Genomic DNA, 12,944 nt, shown 5'->3' on the forward strand with positions numbered 1-12,944 from the left:
GCAGGCCACTGCCTGGAACACAGACTCAGCCAGACATATACCCTGTAGCAAAGTGCTGCCCCTCTCACCTGATCCCTGCTCCTGATCCCACCCTTTACGCTGCCCCACCATCCTGACCTTGCCCGATGCTGCCCCTCCCACACCAAGCCATCCCCTCAAACACTGCAACCCAGCCCAGCTCCTAACACTGTTCCCAACACCCCAAACCTGCCCCCGACCTAGGGCTGTCCCCGGCATGTCACCCCAGAAAACTGCATGCACCCCAATGCTGCCCCGATTTTGCCCCATACAGTGCCCCCCACACTCCAACCTTGACCTGGCACTCCAACACAGACCCCTGCACTCCAATCCTAACGCTGCCCTCTGCATCCTGACCTTGCCCCGCCCCTAATGCTGACCCCTGCACCCAACACCCTCCCTTGCACCTTGACCCTTACCAGTAATGTGGACCCCCGCATGCTGACCGTGCCTCCTGCCCCTAATGCTGCCCCTTGCACTCCAACCCCAATGCTGCCTTCCACACCCTGGCTCCACTCTCCAACCCAAATGCTGCCCCCTGCACCTGTCCAATTCTCCAGACAGGTTCCAAGTAGTTTTAGAGTGTGTGTCTCCCTGAGCCCACCCAGCGTGTGCCCCTTGCTTGTCCCCCCCCCCAGGTGTTCTGCTTGTGAGCCCAATAGATGATCTAATAAAGTGTTGTTCTTCTTCACACCTGAGTAGGGAGAGTGCAGAGGAGGCACGCAGGGGGGGAGGGAGGAGGGCAGCCCTTCCCAAGCTCTCACCATCACCAGCCCCCTAGGTGCTGCTGCCAACTCTGGTGCGAGTGGGGTCTGGGCTATGTGTGTTGGAGGGGGGAGCAGTTAAGGTCAGACATGGGGTGGGAACTAGGTTTTGGGAGGGTTAGAGATTGCGGGGGCAGGATCAGTTCTAGGCCCCAACTTTTAAACAGTCCACTGGAGGAGTCCCTCAGTGTGCCAGCCCCGCAAGGGTCCCACTCTTCCTCCAAAGCTGGCCCTGTGGCCTCACTGCCTCCAAGATGGAGCCCCTGGGCTCCAGCCCTCCTGCTCCACCCCGCGAGCTCTGCCCGGCACGTCCCACTGAGCCAGACCCCTGGAGAGACCTGGCCACTCTTCGGGGCTCTGACACCCCAGCCGGCATTTTCAAAACGGTCGGGTTTATTAGTTGCCTTTTACACAGCCCAGGGAGGCCGTAGGTCAGCGGAGAGAACTGAGGGTTCAAGAATCAACCATTCTGGTTGAGCCACAATTTACCAGCCAAGCCTGACCTTGCCCATAAAGCCATCCTCCACCTCCTGAACCTGCCCCCCACCTAACCCAAACTCCATGTTCAGGCTCTGGATCTCTCTGATTTCCTTCCATCATCAGTTCCCAGATGAGAGCCCCCAGCTTCTTCCAGAGCCCATATGTGTTCCCTGCTGGACCCATCCGTCCTTCGCTCTCCAGGCAGGGCCACGCTGAGGTCACAGCCCTCCTGGCCAGAGCATCCTGCTGTTGAGTGTCAATGTGCAACTGATGGAGCTTGCGCTTTCTCTCTGGCCCCGTTGCGTTAATGACTCTTTGTTCCACCCAGACAGGACGGTGACACCCACTCCTATGTCTCTGAGTCTGCCCTGAGAGTAAACTTGATCTGTCCTCCTCGACACTGGATAGCCATGCCACATATAGGGGAAATGAGGCACACACAGGATTCACAAAACTATTACAAATATTCCCACTTTGTCACAGGACTGGGTTCTGCTGGAAGTGCTGGTTAGGGGTCTATGGGGGCTATAGGCTGCAGCCACTCCTCCAGGGTGCTGGGAGAGAGCTGTATGTCCCAGCTGCCCCCTCTTTGGGCTTGCTCTGGTGGGTTCCCAGCAACCACTGGGTTCGGCTGTGTTGCAGCTATGGATAGTCTGTGCTAATGTTCGACACTGGGATCACTGGGACATCAGATTTCAAGGCCAGGCTAGTGCTTGAAGGGCCCTCTGGGGCCTGGGGGCTTCACTCAGACAGTAGTTGCTGCATGGTGGTGCCCTTGGCTTCATAACATTCACCTTCTAGCTCAGGGGTTCTCACTTTTGTACTGGTGACCCCTTTCACACAGCAAGCCTTTGAGTGCGACCCCCCCCCCGGTACATTCAAAACACTTTTTTATATATTGAACACCATTATAAATGCTGGAGGCAAAGCGGGGTTTGGGGAGGAGGCTGCCAGCTTGTGACCTCCTGCAGGGTCCCGACCCCCAGTTTGAGAACCCCTGTTCTAGCCGTTCTCGTGTACCTTGGGTGTGACTTACGCCGCAATGCTGCCTGTCTCCAGAGAGCCTGACCCATCGTCTGCTCAGCCCAGGGATGCTGCCTGGGTCTGCCGAGAGCCTGAGCCCATTGCTGTGCCTGGGGAAACCACCTCAGGCATCACCATCATAGGGTTCAGCGGGTAGCTCCTGCCACATCCTATGAGGAGAATTGCTGGCAGGGTCGTTTCCTGCCAGTGGAGTTGGCAGAGCCAGTTACTGGGGGAGGGGCAGCTAGTTCCAGGGCGGGAAGGAGGAATTCAGCCCTGCACTCAGCAAACGCCCCCCCCCCCATCCCTGCCCAACAGGGAGGCAAAGAGGAGATGCCCTGAGCGCCCCGTGCAGCCAGCAACGCTCCGCTCCCTGCTCACCAGCTGCGGCCCGGGGCTGCGCGGATCCCGGCGATGGCGCCTTTCTCCTGCCCCCCCCCCCCCGGGCGAGGCTGGTCCCAGCCTGAGCAAACTCGGATCAGGCGGGTGCCCAGCGGCTCGCGGGCAGATCCAGCCGCCGAGCGGCGCGGGGGGGTCGGCCCCAGCCCGGCGGGCGGGTCCCCCCTCGAGCCCCGTCTGGGAGCCCGCCCCGCCCGGGGCCCAGGCTGGAACCGCCCCAGCCACGTGGCGCAGCGGCCCGGCGGCAGGCACCGGAGGGGCCGAGGGCGCCTAGGCCGCAGCCGAGCGTCTCGCTGCTCTCCATGGAGACGGGAGGGAGCGCGCGGGCGCCATTACGTACGAGGCATACGTCACAGAGGGGGGCGGAGGACGCAGGCGCGGGCGGGAAAAGCGTCATCGCGAGCGGGCGCCGCGGGGTCAGAGCGGAGCGAGCCGGGCGGCAGCGGCGCGCGCCGGGCCTGGCGGGCCCAGGCCTGTGGGGACGGGGCGCGAGCAGGAGGGGTGAGCGCCGGAACGCGCGCGCTTGAGGGGCCGGGAAGGGGCCGCGCGCCCACCCAGCGTGAGGACAGTGCCGAGAGCGGCGTCGGGACCCCGCGGGACTTTGAGGCTGCGGCCAATCAACTGCGAGGGGTGAGCGGGGCCGGCCAATCGGCGCGAGGAACCTCGCCCGCCGGCCAATCAGCGGCAGCGTGCGGGATCCTCCTACTAGCCCAGGAGTCGAGGCGCCCGGCGCCGCAGCCAATCAGCGCCCAGGAGTCGCGCGCCGCGTCAGGGAGGGGACTCGGGGATGTCCTACAAGCCCATCGCGCCCGCCCCCGCCAGCTCCGGAGCAGCCGCCGCCAGCAGCAGCGCCAGCCCCGCCCCCGGGGCCCCGCCCGCCGGTGAGCAAGAGAGGGACCCCCCGTAACAGCGACCCCCCCCCCCCGAGCGACCCCCCCCCGGAACAGCCCCTCTTCCGGGAGTGACCTCCCCGCCCCGAGCGACCCCCCCGGAACAGCGACTCCCAGCCGGAACAGCCCCTCCTCCGGGAGTGACCCCCCCGCCCCGAGCGACTGCCCCCCGGAACAGCCCCTCCTCCGGGAGTGACCCCCCCGCCCCGAGCGACTGCCCCCCGGAACAGCCCCTCCTTCGGGAGTGACCCCCCCGCCCCGAGCGACTCCCCCCCGGAACAGCCCCTCCTCCGGGAGTGACCCCCCCGAGCGACTCCCCCCCGGAACAGCCCCTCCTCCGGGAGTGACCCCCCCGAGCGTCTCCCCCCCGGAACAGCCCCCCGCCGAACAGCGACACCCCCCCGCCCCGAGCGTCTCCCCCTCGGAACAGTCCCTCCCCCGGGAGCGACACCCCCCTCCCCGCCCGGAGCGCCTCCCCCAGTAGCGACACCCCCCCGCCCCGAGCGACTCCCCCCGGAACAGCCCCCCCGCGGAACAGCGATACCCCCCCCGCCCCGAGCGCCTCCCCTTCGGAACAGCCCCTCCTCCGGTAGCGACACCCCCCCGCCCCGAGCGCCTCCCCCCCGGAACAGCCCCTCCCCCGGGAGCGACACCCCCCCGCCCCGAGCGACTCCCCCCCGGAACAGCCTCTCCCCGGGAGTGACCCCCCCGAGCGACTCCCCCCCTCCGGAACAGCCCCTCCTCCGGGAGTGACTCCCGCTCGGAACACCCCCCCCCCGGAACAGCGACATCCCCACCTGCCCCGAGCGCCTCCCCCTCGGAACAGTCCCTCCCCCGGGAGCGACACCCCCCCGCCCCGAGCGACTCCCCCCCGGAACAGCCTCTCCCCGGGAGCGACACCCCCCCGCCCCGAGCGACTCCCCCCCGGAACAGCCCCTCCTCCGGGAGCGACTCCCCCTCGGAACAGCCCGCCCTAGAACAGCGACCCCCCCCCACTCGCCCCCAGGTGTGCCCCCCCCCGAGCGGCTTCCCCTCGGAACAGCCCCTCCCCCGGAACAGCGACCCCCATCCCAGAACAGTGCCTCCCCTGGGAGTGATCCTCCTGAGCGACCTCCCACAGAACAACTCCTCCACCCTGAGCGCCTCCCCGTGGGAGCGATCTCTCCCCACCCCAAGCGCCTCCCCCCAGCACAGCCCCTCCCCCAGCACCGACCCCTACCCCCAGTGCCCACCCGCCGGTGACAGAGAGAGGAAGGAAGCACCTCCCCCAGCAGCGATTTCCCCCCCCCCCCCCCCCCCCCCCCCGCTCCAGGTGACTCCCTCTGGAACAGTCCCTGCCCTGGAGCGACCCCACCCTGCCTGAGTAAATCCCCTAAGAACAGACCCTCCCCTGGTAGCGACCCCCAGTTCCCTGGCTGCCAGCGAGCAAGATAGGGACACCCTTCTGTGAGTGACTCCCCCAGAACACCCCCTGCCCCAGAAGCGGACCCCCCACCCTCTGAACAACCCCTGCCCTGGGAATGACCACCCTCTAGAACAGCCCCTACCTGGGAGCAACCCCCACCCTCCCTGAGTAACACCCCCCAGAACAGCTGCTCCCCCAGGAGCAGTTCCCCCTCCTGGAGAGATCCCCACCCCCAAAGAGCTCCTGCCCTAGGAGTGACCCTCCCCCCAGTCCTTTCCTCTGGAACAGTTCTTCCCCTGGGAATGGCTTCCCCTCCCCCTTGTGAGTCTTCCACAGAACAGCCCTTCCTGTGGGAGCAATCCCATCTTCTCCCCCCCCCCCCAAGTTACTTCTCCCCAGAACTGCCACTCCCCTGGGTGTGACCTCCCCAGAACAGCACCTCTTCTGGGGGTGGGGACCTTCCCTGCTCCCTCGCAGGAGCCAGTGATTTTCCCCACTCATAGTGAAAAACCAACAACCCCACTGACCCCCCCCCCAACCTGGAAGTCCACTCTCCTTGTGTCTGGCCTTGTTTCCCTTCACCAGTGAGAGACCAACCCCTGCAGGGAACAGCCCTCCCCTTGCTAAGGAACCTCCTTGGGTCCAGCCCCGAGTAACTTTATTGTAGATAGTCCCCCTTCCCCCAGGAGCCCAGCTCCCCAACTGACCCGCCCTACCAAGCCCCTGAACCAAACATACAAGGGCCCAGGGTACCACCTGCTGGGGAGCCCCCGCAGCCAGGACCCCTTCACAGTAACTGGTTCATGTCAACATCCTGAATCCCCCCAGCCAGACAGTGCCACAGCTTTGTTGCCCGCAGGCCTTCCCTTCCCCTGCCCTGCACCATTGGCACAGGCTGCTTGTGGCTCACACTGTTTCTTCAGTATTACACTGGTTAGGGACTTTTTCCACTTCCCTTTGGGTATAGAATCATAGAATATCAGGGTTGGAAGGGACCTCAGGAGGTTATCTAGTCCAGCCCCCTGCTCAGAGCAGGACCAATCCCCAGACAGATTTTTACCCCAGTTCCCTATATGGCCCCCTCAAGGATTGAACTCACAACCCTGGGTTTAGCAGGCCAATGCTCAGACCACTGAACTATACCTCCCTGTCACTGGTTGGGGACTTTTTCCGCTTCCCCTTGGGTAGCCACATGGGCACTGTGCGTGGTCTAATGTGGTCCCTGGCAGGTCTGTCTCTGCTGCCTTCGAACTTTGACACTGTGTATTCTCCTCTCATTGTGATGTGTCAGCTCAGCTCCTAGGTAGCATTTCTAATTCTGAGGCCTCAGAGCACTTTATTAAGAAAGTAAAGTACAGGTGCCCCTATCTTACAGATGAGGAATTGGGGGTGGGGGGAGGGGGAGTTTGCTTCTCCAAGGTCTGTGGCATAGCAAGGAGCGGAACTAAAGTCTTCTGACACCCACTTCAGTGCTTTTTTCCCCTGGACCAGCCTCTCATGTGAGCTATGCACCAGGCCAGGCATTAGCTTTTCAAACTGCAAGATGGCCTTCCTGGAGTGCCGCTCAGAGGAAGGGGCCATCCCTTGGCTGTGAAATGAGCTGGCCTGTCCCTACTCACTCTTCTTGGCTGTGTGGGTCGTTCAGCTGCTTGCTGTGTCTTCTTCCATTCAGTGACTTAGAGAGCCTGCTTGTCTGTAGCAGATGCGACACGCTTTTGTAGCCTCTGAGCTGGAAGAGCAGCTTGTTGTTTGAGAAGTAACCTCGGATTGTGAAGTCAGACTTGTTATCGTAATGCTGCCTACAGGTGACAGGATAGTGCTTGCAGCTGGGTCTTGGGCATTTCTCACTTCAGAGCAGTTAACTGTAATCTTGTACACTCCCTCCTAAGGAATTAGGAGGCTGAATGAAGAAAAGCTGCATTTGTAGCTGGTGATAGACTCCATTAGAAGTTTACCCATGAAAGCTTATGCCCAGATAAATCTGTTAGTCTTTAAGGTGCCACCGGACTCCTTGTTGCTTCCATTGGAAGTGTCAATTCTGTTCCTGGAGTGGGAGCTCATGCTGATAGGGCACTTCTGAGGGACCTAACCACGGTAGGGGAAAAAGGCAGAACCATGGTAGATAGGATTCCTGGGGCACAGATGCTAAGTAATGCACATTGGAGGGACTAATCTGAACTCACCGTCCACTTTACTGGGCTGTGTATTAACCATCACCACTCACTCACGGCACTGCTGTGTACCACTGCTGTGTACCACTGTGTATCATCGCCACAACAGCACTGCTGTGTTTGCCTGAGGAATGGGCCGGGGAACACTACTGAAATCCTCGGCATGCCCTTCCGTAAATCAGTGGGGTGCCCTCCCTTGGAGATGATGTGCAATACTAGTCAACCCATTACAGAAGGGACACTGCAGAATTGGAGGGCTTCGGAGATGAGTGACAAGAAACTCTCAGCCCTGGAAGGAGGTTGCGATAGCTCAGCTTGGCAGAGAGGGGATTTGACAAAAGGACACAAAACATTGAATGGGCTTCTAGAGATTGTGGAGCAGGACTGTGTATTTCCCTTGTAGTAATGCAAGGAACAAGGACATTCAATGACATTGGAATGTGGCACATCAGGCTTCCTGCTTTTAACTCCAGGAATCTCTGGTAAAGGGAAATACACAATTAGCTTGAGGAAATCACTGTCCTAGGACATCACTGAGGCCAAGACCTTAGCTGGATACAGAAAAAGATCAAATATCTAACAGGAGATTCCTTTCATCCAGCCAGAACCAGTTCTTATTATTTAATATTTACTATTCTATCTGCCATGGGCCAGGCTTTCCCATAACTACTGCTGCAGAGTATCTTGCACCTTCCTTTAAAGTAGATGCTGTATATTTTAAGCATGCAAAAATCAGGAAAAGTCACAGTTGTGGGGATGGAGGAGTATTGGCTTTTGCTGCTGTATGATGTGTAAAGAAAGCTGTACTGTGGTGGTGGTTTGATCTGCTTGTGTGACTCATGTTAGATATTCAGATCTCGTCTTCCATTTTTCTCCTGTAAGACTCTGTGGCCCCTGGGACAGTCCAAAGGCTTGTGACCTCACCAAAAAAGTGAATCCTCAGCTGTGGGGCTTGGAAGGGAAGCTCAGAGCGTGTCTACACATGAAAGTCAACCTGGAAGAAGCTGGCATGTGAATCAAAAGTGGATTAACTATTCCTGATTAACTGCATGTGTGAATGCTTTTATTCCAGAACAAGAGTGCCTTGTTCTGGAATAAAATTCTGGAATACCACCCTGTGTAGACAAGGCCTTAGTCAGCAGGTATAAATATCAGGATTTTGTCTCATGCCAATGCCTGGCATACAGCTGGGAGAGAAGATATTTTGTGAAGCCATAACAGTCAAACCATTGCATGAGGGACCCAGGGGTCTCTCACTTCTCTGATCCAACAAGGAGTTATCTAGGCCAGGATTGATACTGCAGCTGGCTTGAGGCAAATGGAGAGATGCTTGTAGCTGAGACTTGACGTGAGAGAGAAGTGGTGACGCAGACAATGGAGGATGTGGGGAAAGCTCTGATATTGACCCTTTTGTGAGGAGCAGGTGCCAGACAAGTGGAGGAAGCAGGGGAGGCAGGAGATAACCGGGCTGGGTGGGTTCCCTGGCCTGTGCTATACAGGAGGCCAGACATGAATGGTCTGAGTGAGACAGTAGGCCAGTGAGGGAGGCTGGAGTAGTGTTGAGAAGGCTAGAGAGCAGGGTGACTTATTAGGATCTGGAGGGAAGGTGAGTGAGCTGCATGTATGGAGGTACCCATGCTGCTTTGTGCCCAGAGGAAGGCAGCTGCAGCATGCTAGAGCAGGGGGTTGGGGTGGTGGGCCGATCTGCAGACCCAAGGCAGGAGGAGGAGAGAATTAAGCGTCACGGACGATGCACAGGTTATGAGCAGTGGAGCAAGTGCAGGCTGGGAGTAGGAGGAGGGGCAGTGGAGATGGGGTTGTGGGCCGGAGGCAGCTCTTGCCCAAAATAGGCTTTTGTTCCTTTGCAACACTTGGCTGCAGGAAGCTGAGCTAAACCCCTCAGCTCCTGTGGTCACAGCCAGCAGGGTGTGTGGGGAGAGGAGCCTGTGGTGCTGCTGGGAGATAATGCTCCCAGCACCTGGCAGAACTCGGTCACTGGCACTCTGCCCATTGCACAGCTGCAAGTAGGGTTGCACAGGGAGAGGGCAAGAGCCCTGGTCTCCTCCCAGCCCTGCGCCCAACCTCTCCGCCCCAGGAAGGTGGCAAGGGCTGAGAATGGAACTGAGCCCTCCATGGAGTGGGAACACTATAGGCAAGGGCCATAGTGTCAAAGGCTGCATTGAGCCCAAAGGAAGGGGGAAAGCTGCGTGGAGGTGGTGCTCCTCAGGCCATGGACCTGTCCTGGTCCCTGGATGTTGTCAGAGGCAAGGCAATCCCTGCAGAAGCCCTGATACCACAGTGATCGTGACAGTGTAGGAGCCCAGCTAGACAAGCTTGGAGGGGTTGGCAGGGCGTGTGCTGTAGATCTAGCAGTGAGGCACAGCCTGGGTGCTATTACATAGGCAGGGGGTCGGTAGATCGGGGGGATTACAAGGGACATTGGGGCAAAGGGAGGAAGCAGCGGATTCTTCTCTCCTGGTTTGTGGTGACAGCAAATGGCACAGGCCAGATATCACTGAACGGCACCAGGGTTAGAGCCCTGCCCCAACTGAAGCCCAGCAGATCCAATCCACTCCCCCACCCACCCCACACAGCAGGGGGAAGGAACACTATGTGCCATGAGCGGGATATTGTGGCCTCTCTAGCATCACTGCAGCCCACAGCAGGGTTGGGAGGGGCCTGTGTGCTGCATGGTGCTGGCCACAGGACACTGGGTCGGGTACAGGGACGTTATTTCCCGGGTGACCTCCCCTTTCCTTTCCCACTCTTTCAGCCACGAGTGTCCCATCGCCATCCGGATCTGTCCCTGGAGCCTCTGCCCCCTTCCGGCCCCTCTTCAACGACTTTGGCCCTCCGTCCATGGGCTACGTGCAGGTGAGCCGCTGCCCCCACCTCTGCTGCCTGGCTCAGCATGGCCTGGGGAGGGCTGGCTCCCTCAAGCTCTCTCTGCCCCTTGCAGGCCATGAAGCCACCAGGTTCCCAGGGCTCCCAGAGCACGTACACTGACCTACTCTCAGTCATTGAGGAGATGGGCAAAGAGATTCGACCCACCTATGCAGGTAGCAAGAGTGCCATGGAGCGGCTGAAACGAGGTATGAGGCACTAGGGGGTTGGTCTGGGTGTGACTGACTCAGTGACCCAGCCTGAATGTGCACAGAGGCTGAGGCATCTGCTGAGAGCCTGAGCTACCTCTGGGGGTGACTGATGCGGCCTGAGTCTTCAGAGAGCCTGAGCCCATTGCTGGGGAAGAGGGGAGGAGCTGCCCCAGGTGTGATCAGTGCAGTGATGCTGACTGAGGCTGCTGAGAGCCTGAGCCCATTGCTGGGTCGTGCAGGGTGAGGAAGCTGCCTCGGGCATGACTCGCACAGCAAAGCTGCCTGAGTCAGAGCCTATTGCTGGTGCTGGGGGTGGGGAACTGCCCTGGGTGTGGCCGACGCTGCCTGAATCTGCAGCGAGCCTGAGCCCATCACGAGGAGGGGGGCATGGGCTGCCCCAAGCATCTCAGTGGCACTTCTTTGGCAAACTCCATGAGGACAGTTGCGCTGTCAGCGTTGTTTTCTGCCTGTGAGAGTGTATCCATCGCTGTTGGATGCAATGTCAGATACTGGGGTGAGGGGCTGTGGGGCAGCTAGTTCCCCGGTGGGAAGGAGGAGTTCACCCCTCTGCCCAGTGTAGGTCCCCTCCATCCCTGCGCAACAAGGAAGCAGAGAGGAGAGACATCCCCCACAGGTTAAAGCCGTGAATGCCCCCATGCAGCCACTTAAAGCTGTAGCTCCCCACCAGTGCCTGCAGTGCTGATGGCTCAGTGCCATGAGAGTGGAGATAAAGCCTGAGGAGTCGAGATCCACTCTGTCCTTCCTGTGCTGGGGACGCAGGGGTCGGGGGGCTGGCTGGCGCCTCTCCCACAAGGCTGATGCTACCCTTTCAGCCCTGCCTGTGGGCATTCTGCTCCTGGCTGGGAGCTGGTGCCTGCGGTGGCCTAGGTGTGGCGCTGGCACTGTGCCCTGCTGGGTTGGGTTCAGAGGCCATTCGGCAGGTCTGAGGCTCCCTTGGGTTTTCCCCTTGCAGGCATTATCCACGCCCGGGCTCTGGTGAGAGAGTGTCTGGCAGAAACAGAGCGCAATGCCCGTACGTAACAGCTGCTGCCCTGCCCCATGGACCTTCCCACCAATGAGCATCTGAGAACCTGGAGATCTGCCCTCCCACGGACCTTCCCACCCGAGACCCGGCTCTGCGATACCCCCACACAGACCTTTCAGCATTCGGCAGCTGAGGCTCTGGAGCGGGTCCTGCTGGAGTGCAGCTGTCGCCGGCAGTCAGCGCTGGGGAAGCTGGTGCTTGGGCCATGCTGCAGGGATCTCCAGGGAGAGGAGCCAGTGGCTTTTCTCGCATCTTTATAACGTGTTTGTTTTTATAACTCAATAAAAGAAAGCATTGGGATTCTGACCTCCCTCTGGCCCTTGTGGTTTGTGCTGCTCCCGGTGACGAGGAAGGAGCTGGCCCCTCCCATGGCACGTTCCTGGGGCCTCCCAGGGCCTTGGAAGCAGCAGCAGCTCATAGGAGGGAGGCTGCCTTGCACCGGGGGCAGGATGCTGTATGCCCTGGGCTATCTGAAGAAAGCCCACAGCACCTGGAGCCTGGAACTGCATCACACGGAGCTATGCCACCTGCTACACTCCCCAGCTGGTGTTTGGGAGTGTGTCTGAGGCTGATGGGAAAGCAGCATGGTGGTGCTGGGATTTCACCTGGGAGGGGCTGTGCTAGCCCTACTCTAGTCGCACCTGCACTGCTCGACCTCCTGCATTCTGAGCGTATGTTCTGCCTGCACAGTGACATGTCACTGCCTCCCCACTGTCTTAGCCAAACATCCTGATGACTCAGCATGACCAGCCGGCTGGCAGTGTGAATGGGTCCAGCACTCAAGCCTGGTCTCAGCCTTGGAGCCCTGCTGGGTTAGAATCCCAGATCAAGGGCACGTTCCAGTGGAGCAGAGGGGGGAATACCCAGCTGTTACTAGAGGGGGTTAGGGTGGGGTAGCTAAGGGTTAGGCTCACTCACTGGTTAACAGCCCATACTTGTAAGTGCTCTAAAATCCATGTTCTTACCTGGATTTGCTTGAATCTTGCTGTGCCCCATGGAAGCGTGGGGTTGGGTATTGGTCCAAATTTGGGGTGGTTTGAGCAAGGCTGGGCGATGCTGGTGACCTGTGATGTCCATGTTAGACCAGATAATCTGCCTGGTGGTTCCTTCCTCTAAGACTCTGACAAGGTCCTCCCAAAGTGGGTGCCGTTTTGATGCAAAAATGGGTAGATGAACTGTTTTGCACACAGCGTCCGCTTCCATGTTCAGGTCAATGGTAGTTCGAGGTGCCGGCTACCATCATCTGTTCAAAGGGGTTTCTCAGCTATTGCCTCCCCTCATAAGAACAACCATACTGGGTCAGACCAAAGGTCCATCTAGCCCAGTATCCTGTCTTCCAATGCCAGGTGCCCCAGAGTGTGACATCTCCTGTCACCTGTTCCCACCTTCTGGCTAACAGGCTAGTGACACTGTTCCTGCCTATCCTGGCTAATAGTCATTGATGGACCTGTCCTCCATGAATTTATCTGGTTATTTTTTTAACCCTGTTATAGTGTTGGCCTTCACAATAGCCTCTGGCAGAGTTCCACAGGTTGACAGTGCATTGTGTGAAGAAATACTTCCTTTTGTTTGTTTTAAACCTGCTCCCTATTAATTTCATTTGGTGACCCTAGTTCTTGTGCTATGAGGAGTAAATTATAATACTTTATTTACT

General features: G+C 59.2%; 1 protein-coding gene across 2 annotated transcripts; it reads left to right on the forward strand.

Moving 5' to 3' along the window:
- The first annotated feature begins 3,110 nt into the window (after positions 1 to 3,110).
- Positions 3,111 to 11,596, forward strand: CDK2AP2 (cyclin dependent kinase 2 associated protein 2). Of its 2 annotated transcripts, none has more exons than XM_050957028.1 (4): positions 3,111 to 3,565; positions 9,924 to 10,024; positions 10,110 to 10,242; positions 11,219 to 11,596. In XM_050957028.1, the coding sequence occupies exons 1-4, from the start codon at positions 3,472 to 3,474 to the stop codon at positions 11,284 to 11,286; spliced, it is 396 nt and encodes a 131-aa protein (XP_050812985.1). In that variant the 5' UTR covers positions 3,111 to 3,471; the 3' UTR covers positions 11,287 to 11,596. The 2 variants fall into 2 exon arrangements, with proteins under 2 accessions (XP_050812985.1, XP_050812986.1); XM_050957029.1 differs by having other exon boundaries at positions 3,125 to 3,314.
- The last annotated feature ends 1,348 nt before the right edge of the window (positions 11,597 to 12,944 follow it).

This window comes from Gopherus flavomarginatus, chromosome 5 (genome assembly GCF_025201925.1).
Source record: "Gopherus flavomarginatus isolate rGopFla2 chromosome 5, rGopFla2.mat.asm, whole genome shotgun sequence".
Taxonomy (NCBI): Eukaryota; Metazoa; Chordata; order Testudines; family Testudinidae; genus Gopherus; species Gopherus flavomarginatus.